General features: G+C 41.2%; 1 protein-coding gene across 1 annotated transcript; it reads left to right on the top strand.

Moving 5' to 3' along the window:
* Positions 1–6,738: 6,738 nt before the first annotated feature.
* LOC5570646 (alpha-amylase A) lies at positions 6,739–8,327 on the top strand. The gene has a single exon (XM_001653232.3). It carries the CDS (start codon positions 6,789–6,791, stop codon positions 8,262–8,264), a length of 1,476 nt encoding a protein of 491 aa, XP_001653282.2. The 5' UTR covers positions 6,739–6,788; the 3' UTR covers positions 8,265–8,327.
* The last annotated feature ends 1,920 nt before the right edge of the window (positions 8,328–10,247 follow it).

Here is a 10,247-nt window from a genome sequence, read left to right as displayed (position 1 = left end):
CGACAACACTCAACCGGAGCGTCTAATATCCCAAGGTTTAACTAAGAAGGAGGAGAGTTTTCCCGCATGGCAAAAAAAAGTTATGACTCCTGCGATGACTCCACTCGAGCAGATAGCGAGTGCGCCTTTGCTTGGCAGTAAAAGCAAGAGGGGCTCAAGCAAATAGATAGAAAACGATTGAGAAGTGAGATTGGGTTCTACAGGAACACGTGGCCTTAGGTTTCGGTTTGTGCTGACGTTTGATGAGTGTTGCGATGAACTTTGTTCGGAAGATTGCGACTGTTAACATTAATGCTATATCAGTGCAAGCTAATAAATTGTTGCTAAAAGAGTTCATAGTGAAAAATGATATAGATATTGTGATGCTGCAGGCACAGCGATATTGGTTCGCAAAAGCATAGTGATGTGTTGATGGATCGTGGTGGAAGAATAATATCGTTAGCGGTCGATGGTCTGAATTTCGTAAATGTGTATGGACACTCGGGCGCCCAATGCAGATGTGAACGGAATGAATTGTTTAGTGATACAATTGCGGTTCATTTAAACAAATTTGGAACGGTTAACACTGTTTTAGCGAGTGACTTAAATTGTGTGCTGGATGAGAAAGATTGCAAAGGGAAGATGTATAATTTTTCATGTGGACTTAAATCAGCCATTGATTTACTTGAGCTGCGTGATGTAGCTATCGCATTGAAAGGTGATAGGTGGATTTTACGTTTTTCCGAGGAGACTCGGCTTCAAGATTGGATAGAGTGTACGTCTCTAAAAGCTTCGTTGGTAGTGTTAGTCGATGTATGGTTATGCCAATTGCGTTCTCTGACCACCATGCAGTGGGTGTTGATTACAAGATTGCAGCTGATCAACAGGTTCCAGTTCTGAGTAGAAATTATTGGAAAATGAATGATTCTGTATTTAATGAGCCGTTAGTTCAAAATGAGTTTCGAATTGAATTTGAGGAATTGAAGAAGAGGAAGAAGTATATGGATAGCTTCAGTGAGTGATGGTCGTATGACGTTAAAGAGAAAATCAAACAATTTTATAAAAGAAAAGCATTTGAGTGTAATGAAGCGAACCGGAAGAAAAGAGATGTATGGAATAAAAAGTTGAATGATCTGTGGGAGAAACTGAAAAAAAAGAGAGAATGTGATGAACGAAATGAGCATGATAAAATCAAAAATTTTGGAAATTTAAGTGGACAGAATGAAAAGCTACGCAAATCGTTTCGAACCGGTATCATTGTTGGAGAATGAAAAGGTGGGTCTGTTCCTTGTATCAAAAATGATAAACGATAAGAGAGCCCAATGACTTGGTCTCGCAGAACAGAAAATGGTTCAATAACGCAAACAAAAGAATTAAAAGACTTGGTAAGTGATCTTTTTCAAAAACTTTTTAGTTAAAGTGTTCCCAGTGAGTCACGGTGTGTAGCTTTAGATTATATGAGTGAATCCTTTAGTGCACAAACCAAAGACAATCTATCACAACCCTTTGATGAAAATAAGTTACGAACAACAATTATCAATGCAAAACATAAAAAGTCCGGTCCGGATGGAATCACGTACCGTAAAACGGGGTAACTTTGATAATGCGGGTAACTTTGATAATTCGAGACTCTCATCATGCTAAACGAAATAACAAAGTTCCTTTTAATCTGTTAAGCAAAACGAGTGCAAAAGTAAAGAGTATTAGTATGACACTTCATGTTAAAGCTATTTCCGTTGGAATCAAGTACATTTGAGGATTTATATGCATATGTGGAAAATTTATAAGATTTTAGCAATTTTGAAATGCTCTCAAACAATCTGTTCTACGATCACTATTTGATGAAGTTATTATGAATTCGTCACTTATACTTGATAGCCTAGTTATAGTAGAGCTCGAATTCGGTCTCAAAACTCTAAGCGAATACTATTTTTACAAACTGGGACCATTTTTGTAATCTAAGTCAGAAATTTCCATATAGCGTTAAACGCCTAAAGATATGCAACGCCCTACAAATGTTCTGTAATTCATTCAATTTTGTTCGAGTGATGCTCCATTATCAAAGTTGAGCTTGAGCTTGAGCTTGATTGGCCGCCCGTGGATGCACTCCAGTATCGCCAGATCAGCTGCACTTACACAAGGAACCAACCGAATGACTGCTTGGGACTAACAGGCATCCTCAGTGTATAAGTGCTGGTGATCTTTTATTTTTAGGCAACAATGGCACCTGCCACGTCAGAATGCAGACCAATGAGGGGAAGGGGGAGGAATTGATGATGCATTGAACTGACTCCCACGTAGACCGTATATTCCACTGCATCCACGTCAGTTCATGCGGGAGTGTTTTGGATTGGGGGAAAGGCATGGCAGAGAGGTTTGCTTTTGTGGTTAGCAGACTGCCTATGTATCAGGCGTAAGAAAGGCGAGCGCGTGGAAGTAGGAAGCGTTAGGGAAACGGTTTCTTGTCCGTCTCTGGTTCTAGCGTTTGCTATGAACGAATAGTTTGAGTGTGATATATTTAGAATGGAAGATAGAAGCAAGTGAGAGATATACAACTACAAAGTACGAGGAAAGGGACGGGCCTGGGATTGAACCCATGACCTTCTGCATATGAAGCAGAAGCGGTAGCCATCAGACCACCAACCCCGTCACTTGTGATGCTCCATTATCAAAGTTACCCCAAAACAGAAAACCGACTTTCGATTATATGAAAAATTATATATCCATTAAGAATAAATCTTTTGGAAATCTATCAACTGGAATCGATAGTTAGGATACCAGTACTTGTTTTAAAAATATGAAATAAAATTCTTTGAAACAGCATGCATGAATATTCAAGTTTTCTTCGAAAAAACTATCAAAGTTACCCCGTTTTACTCCATGCCTTCTTGTACCAACCAGATCCAAAGCGAACACCAGCTTTGCAGGGTTGCTGTCCGGAATTCTTGCAACATGCCCTGTCCATCGTATCCTTCCAGCTTTGGCCACCTTCTGGATACTGGGTTTGCCGTAGAGCTTCAGGCGAGTGTACAGGTCTGCCACCTTTTCAAATGTTCGGCCGACAATGTCCATATCATCCGCGAAGCAAACAAATTGACTGGATCTCGTTAAAATCGTACCCCGGTTGTTGAGCCCAGCTCTCCGCATAACATCTTCCAGTGCAATATTTAACAGCAGGCACGAAAGTCCATCACCTTGTCGTAGTCCCCGGCGGGATCCAATAAAACTGGAATGTTCGCCTGAAACCTTCACACAATTTTGCACACCTTCCATCGTCGCTCTCATCAGTTTCGTGAGCTTCCCGGGAAAACTGTTCTCGTCCATGATTTTCCTTAGCTCTACGCGGTCGATGCTATTGTGTGCCGCCTTGAAATCGATGAAAAGGTGATGCATAGGGATCTGGTATTCACGATATTTTCGAAGGATTTGCCGTACAGTAAAGATCTGGTTCGTTGTCGATCGACCACCAACGAAGCCGTTTCGACCACCAACGAACTCGTTTTCTACAGACGACGGAATATGATCTGGGATAATACTTTGTAGGCCACATTTAGAATGGTGATCGCTTGAAAGTTCTCACAATCTAACATAATGCGTTTCTTGTAGATGGGGCATATTACTCCTTCCTTCCACTCCTCCGATAGCTGGTCTCTTTCCCAGATTGTGCATATCAGCCGGTGCAGCCTCTCCCGGCCGATATCTATGAGTTCAGCTCCGAAACCATCCGTACCAGCAACTTTATTGTTCTTGAGCTGTTGAATGGCATCCTTAACCTTAAGGCGTTCTGCCGGGTCCCTTGCTGCAGCATGACCGCCCGCGCTGTATTCTTCTCCTCCATAATCTACATACATCCCTGGTCGAACCAATCGTTCCGTCGACTCCGTGCCACGTACCTGACGTTGCTTTCAGCAGCATTGTTGATGGCTGCTCTCACTGTTCTCCAGCAGTCCTCAAGAGGAGCTTCATCCAGCTCACCCTCTTTCGGTAATGCGGCCTCGAGGTGCTGCGCGTATGTAGCTGCGACATCTGGTTGCTTAAGCCGCTCTAGGTCGGCTTTTTTTGGGCGCAGTTTGACAATCACCAGATAATGGTCAGAGTCGATGTTAGCGCCACGATAGGTCCTGACGTCGATAATGTCGGAGAAGTGCCGTCCATCAATCAGAACGTGGTCGATTTGTGATTCTGTCTGCTGTGGTGATCTCCAGGTGTATCGGCATGGAAGGCTGTGCTGGAAGTAGGTGCTACGAATGCCCATATTTTTGGAGGCGGCGAAATCAATTAGTCGTAAGCCGTTTTCGTCCGTCAGCCGGTGGGCTTTACAAAAGTCGGTCTGAATCCCTCTTCCTGGCCAACCTGAGCGTTTAAATCTCCTATGATGATTTTGACGTCGTAGCTAGGGCAGCTGTCGTACTCGCATTCGAGCTGCGTCGTACTCGCACCATTGATCCTTCAACGCTACAATGCCAAATCCGCGGTCCTTCAGCACGTCGGCGAGTCCCACGTACCGAGCTTCCAATTGCTAGTCCTTTTACGTCGCTGTGGTCTTCATCGATTGTCCAGTTTCGTATTCTCTCGTTGGTTATTCGTTGCTTGAGTTTTTACAGCTTGCTTGCAGGGCCTGACACCAACCCCCTAGATTTCCGTAGGACCATTCCCCCTAAATGTTCGGAGGGCCATAGTGTACAATTTAGCTTAGATTCCTTCTCTGGCACTCGGACGATAATCAACCACCCCTGACATGTGGAACAGACGCTGTTGTGAGCCACTACTAATATGGAGTACATACGCTCCAGGTTTGCAGATGCGAACCCCCCTTTCCTGTCCGTATACCACCAAAGTTCCCACCGGGGTTGGTTACCCGATCTTCCCTAAGGTTACTCGTTACCCCGGCCAGTACCACGAGGAGGAAGGGATAGGAGTTGCTGGGCAAGATGCTAAGGACCACACAAAGGGTTCTATTTTATTCCGTCAGGTACGCGAGGTACCAATGGTAGGCCATGCCCAGCCATTTACTGTGCCACTAGAGTGGATACGAATAACTGACACTGAAGTGGACACTGCAAGTGGTAGTCGAAATATGCGTAACTGTAAAAGGTGAACAATTAGGGCGGAATTTAAGGATACAAGGTTGTTGCCAATTCAGGAGAAAGTAAATCAAATATAGTTCCCGTCCGCTAAAAACTTTTAAGCCGAACCGATGCACAGTGCGTTGCCCGATAGACAAAAATCAATTTTCAAGTTATTTTATCCGGCGATAATAAGTATCCACAAGTGTTGATAGATAGCATCCACTATTGAAACAAGTATTTATAAGCTTTACAAAGAATCATCAAATTATCACAACAAGCGAAAGAGACAGTTGTCGGAGTAACAGAAAAACTAAATTTTGTCGCATGTTTTCAGCATCCCTTTCAACTAGTAAGGAGAATGTCGAAACCAATATATTCAATCAAAATCTAAAAGAGAACATGGTTGAAGGTTGGTAAAGTATATTTGATGTAATAAGAACATTAATTTTGAATTGAATATAAGAAATCGGCACGTTGAGTTGGTTATGAAATCAAACTTGTGAAATACTAACATGTAACTTTGATTATCGATTCAAAAAAAGTTCCACCGAGTTCCACCCTAAATCACGCAAAGACATGTTTCTTAGAGTGTCCTCTAAGAGGTCTGAAAGATACAGCTGCAACTCCCTTCAACTTTTCGAGATTTTTTTACTATTTTTTAGTTATACTCCTTAACCAGCATAAGTATGAAAATGAGTTGTTTGTGATGAAAAATCCGAAAATCTTGTAACGCTATGTGGTCTCGGCACAACCTGACATTACACCATAGCAAGTAGATGCCTCAAATGATATATTTTAAAAGTAGTTTCCAAGATTAAATTCAAGATTTAATTAAACTTTAATGCTAAAAATTGGAAAATTAAAAAAATATGCGATTTTTTGCATAAAGTCATATAAGTCACTTTTGCAGCTACGAGTGAGAAGAGACATATTTGCAAATATTTTCTAACATCATTACGAGCAATAAAAGTACTAATTGCAAGGATTTTCTTGGAAAATAATGAAATTGGCGCTTGGGACAGTTTTGCGATTATGCGTATATTATAGGTCATTTATGCAAATTGTAGCTTTTTTAACCAGAAACAACTTTGCCTTCCATACCAAGGTGCTCAAATGGCTTGATCTTCCAGTTTTGATTTTTGTCCCGTATCTCCATACATTCAACGCACTGTGCGATGTTACAGTTTTCCACCGGAAAGATTTTCTATAATGTACACATAGTTTACTAGAGGAAGAGCTTCAATTGGTAAAAACATAGAAAAAACGTGTATGCTTTTCAAAATGACAAAGATTGGTCATTGCGATATCTAAACGATCAGTCATCGTCCACGCAGTACTATTCCAATTGCCATTGTTGATGGTCATAATCCAGTTGCAGCCAAAAATAACACTTTTTATTGCTGAGAAAGCTTCTGGGTGGCTTCACGTTTTTGGAGAGTGATTGACTGGTTTTATTCAACCGTAATCAATTTTTTGCAGTGCAAAATAGTAGAATTGATAACTGTATTCGTTGTAAAGATACAATTTATTACTCTATCATTTGGTCGCTGCTTGGGGCTCCAGAACATTTTCTCGTGTTATCTATCAGCTGTAGTGATTAGCCAATGCTATTTACACCGTTTGAACATAATCTTTTGGAAACTCAATTCAAAGTCCGATAAGCACTTTCATATAAAAGCGACACAGCCAAGATATGAGGGCAGTTCATTGTGTTTCGAAATTGGTTACAGCTTGGCAAAAATGAAGATTTTGGCAAGCTTCCTCGCGGTTGCCTTTGCCACATTGGTATCGGCTCAATTTGATACCCATCAGTGGGCCGACCGTAGCGGCATTGTACATTTATTCGAATGGAGATGGAACGACATTGCTGACGAGTGCGAACGGTTCTTGGCCCCAAGAGGATATGCCGGCGTTCAAGTTTCGCCGCCAACGGAAAATATCATTGTGTCTGGACGACCATGGTGGGAACGCTATCAGCCTGCTTCTTATCATTTGAACACTCGTTCCGGAAGTGAAGCGGAATTTGCAAGCATGGTGCGCCGTTGTAACAACGTTGGAGTTCGTATCTACGTTGATATTGTAATCAATCATATGGCTGCCATTTCTGGACAAGGAACAGGAGGTTCGCAAGTCAATGGATTGAATTTCCCAGCAGTGCCATACGGAGCGAACGACTTCAACCCACACTGCGAAATTAACAACTACAATGACCCATACCAGGTACGAAACTGCTGGTTGGTTGGTCTTCCAGATTTGGCTCTTGGAACCCAGTGGGTACGTGACAGAATTGTTGATTTGATGAACAAATGTATTGGCTATGGTATTGCTGGATTCCGTGTAGATGCTGTTAAACATATGTGGCCTGGAGATCTGGAACACATCTATAACCGTCTTAATAACCTGAATACCGATCACGGATTCCCAGGTGGTGCTAGGCCTTTCATTACACAGGAAGTTATTGATTTGGGAGGTGAAGCCATTTCCAAGTACGAATATACTCATCTCGGAACGGTTACTGAGTTTCGTTACTCTGCCGAAATTGGTCGTGTTTTCCATGGTCGCGATCGTTTAGCTCATTTATCGAACTGGGGAGAACAATGGGGATTCCTACCTTCCCATTTGGGTCTGGCATTTGTTGACAACCATGACAACCAACGTGGTCACGGAGCTGGTGGCGACAACGTCCTTACTCATAAAACGCCGAAGAACTACAAAATGGCTAGCGCCTTCATGCTGGCTCACCCGTACGGAATTATTCGAGTTATGAGCTCATTTTTCTTCGATAACGGAGATCAAGGACCACCACAAGACGGAAATGGTAACCTAATTCCTCCATCGATCAACGCTGACAACAGCTGCGGAAACGGATGGGCTTGTGAACATCGCTGGCGTCAGATCTACAACATGGTTGGCTTCCGAAATGCTGTCCGAGGAACTGGAATCAACGACTGGTGGTCCAATGGAAACCAGCAGATCGCTTTCTGCCGTGGTGGAAGTGGATTCGTTGCATTCAACTTGGAAGGATACGACATGAATGAAAACTTGCAGACATGTCTCTCGGCCGGTACTTACTGCGATGTCATTTCTGGTAGCAAGGAAGGTGGCAGCTGCACTGGTGCTACAGTGCAAGTCGGTGGAGATGGACGTGCCAATATCCATATTTCGGCCCAAAGTGATGATGGTGTTTTGGCCATCCATGTGAATTCTAGATTGTAAGCTCCTGTTTTTTTTTTAAATAAACTTTTTTAAAGTGATTAAATATTATGTGTTTTTGAGTGATGTGAATGACCTATTTTCAATATAATACTATTTTACTGCATGTTTTCATGTATGGCAAATTTCGTCATATCTAAGTTTATTCATTAATATTCTATGTCTTAATTTAGGGCTTCTGAAATGTGGGGGCCCGAAGGCCATGGCCTCTTCAGCTCCCCGTAAATAGGTCCTGGATGATATCAAAGTTTCATTAGGATGCACAATAGTGTGGGACAAACTTAAGATTCTCGCCCCAGTCAACTTTTTGGATTGGTACCATAGCACATGTGCAACATTTTAGCTCGATCAGTGAAACTATAATTTAGCGCCAGCCCACAGTGCGTTGAATGTATGGAGATACGGGACAAAAATTAAAGCTGGAAGATCAAGCAATTTGAAGGAAATGTTGTTTCTGGTCAAAAGAGTTACAATTTGCATAAATGACATATGATATACGCATAATCGAAAGACTGTCCCAAGCGCTGTGCAATTTTTACTTTTGTTGCTTATATTAGGGACGTTCCGATACTTCCGATATATCGGAATATCGATATTTTGCTTTCGATATTCGATATTTTGGTATCGATATTTTCTATTCAATATATCGGTGATATCGATATTTCCTTCCGATATATCGTAAATTTATATTTAGAAGACAATTGTAGGGTTTAAGCATTAGCATTAGCACTAGCATAAGTATTAAGCATTTGTAGGTGGTACAGCCCTAGACTGCTGTATGAGGGTTGCTTCCTTCTCGTCAATTATCATAGACAAATATTCGAGACAAATCTGCCTCTTAGAAAAAATTGATGCACCCTTCAGCAAGTTAGAATTGTCTTGGCCATATCCTTGCAAAAGCTGAGGCATAGGAAATGATAAATGAAAATTGTTTAACGATATGACATTCTCTGGAAACGTGGACGAGAGTTGCAAAGACCTCTACATTAGGCCGTCCTTTATTTTTCGAAAATGTGAAATGTTATAAGTTCGTCATTGTAAAGTGCTAGTATTGGTAGAAAAATCAAGTAAAAATACAGACTACGTGGACGCAAAGTGGTCCCCCGACGGCCCGGAAAATTTCAGGTGTAGATGACACCGCTAAATCGAGCTCACTGCTCTAGTGCACGCAATATGAGTACGAAAAGCCACTAGTAACCAATTCTCCTGCGCGCGTTGGTAGTCAGCACAGAAGTTTATTTTCTTCACTAGAGCAGCGAGCTCGATTTTGCGCTCGGGATCATCTACACTTGATACCTTCACTGCCGTTGGAGGACCACTTAGCGTGCACGTACGGACTTTGATTTTTACCTGATTTATTCTTACCAAAACGAGCACTTTACAATAACGAACTTATAGCATTTCACATTCTCAAAATATAAGGGACGGCCTTCTCTACATGCTACAAGTGAAAAAATGTAGGGTTTTCTCCAAATATAATTTATTTCTTGTAAAAATATAAGAAATAAACTAGATTTGGAGAAAACTAAAAACAGTTTCTGTTTGAATTGAATTAGAATGTATGTTAACAGAATATATCTAATGTCGATCAAAATAACAATAAGCTTGAGTATTCAAAGACTTTTTTGTCGAATTTAAGGAATCTAAACGGTACGTCACTAAGTGATACATGAATTTTGTTCCATTGAAATATATCATTTGATATTCCGATATATCGATATTTTGAATCAATATATCGGTGGTATCGATACTTTGTTTCGATAATCGTATCGAATTAATTAAATATGTATGGAAAATACATTTTAAACATACATTAATGTCAATTCTGTTCTCTGCCATCACAATAGATACTAAAAAAATATTTTTGTCAAATTGCCAATTAGCTTAATAATATAATATACGTACAAAATTGCCCCTTTCAGAGCCCCTCCTGGCTACACCACTGGTCCATCACCCGAAAGGCTTTGGGGTTTTTCATATTTTGAC

The sequence above is a fragment of the Aedes aegypti genome, chromosome 1, assembly GCF_002204515.2.
Source record: "Aedes aegypti strain LVP_AGWG chromosome 1, AaegL5.0 Primary Assembly, whole genome shotgun sequence".
Lineage (NCBI taxonomy): Eukaryota > Metazoa > Arthropoda > Insecta > Diptera > Culicidae > Aedes > Aedes aegypti.
Note: the sequence above shows the minus strand (reverse complement) of the source record. Positions and strands in the feature narration are given on the sequence as shown.

Coding starts and splice junctions, on each gene's coding strand:
- LOC5570646 (XM_001653232.3), top strand. CDS start 6,789: ATGAAGATTTTGGCAAGCTTCCTCGCGGTTGCCTTTGCCACATTGGTA.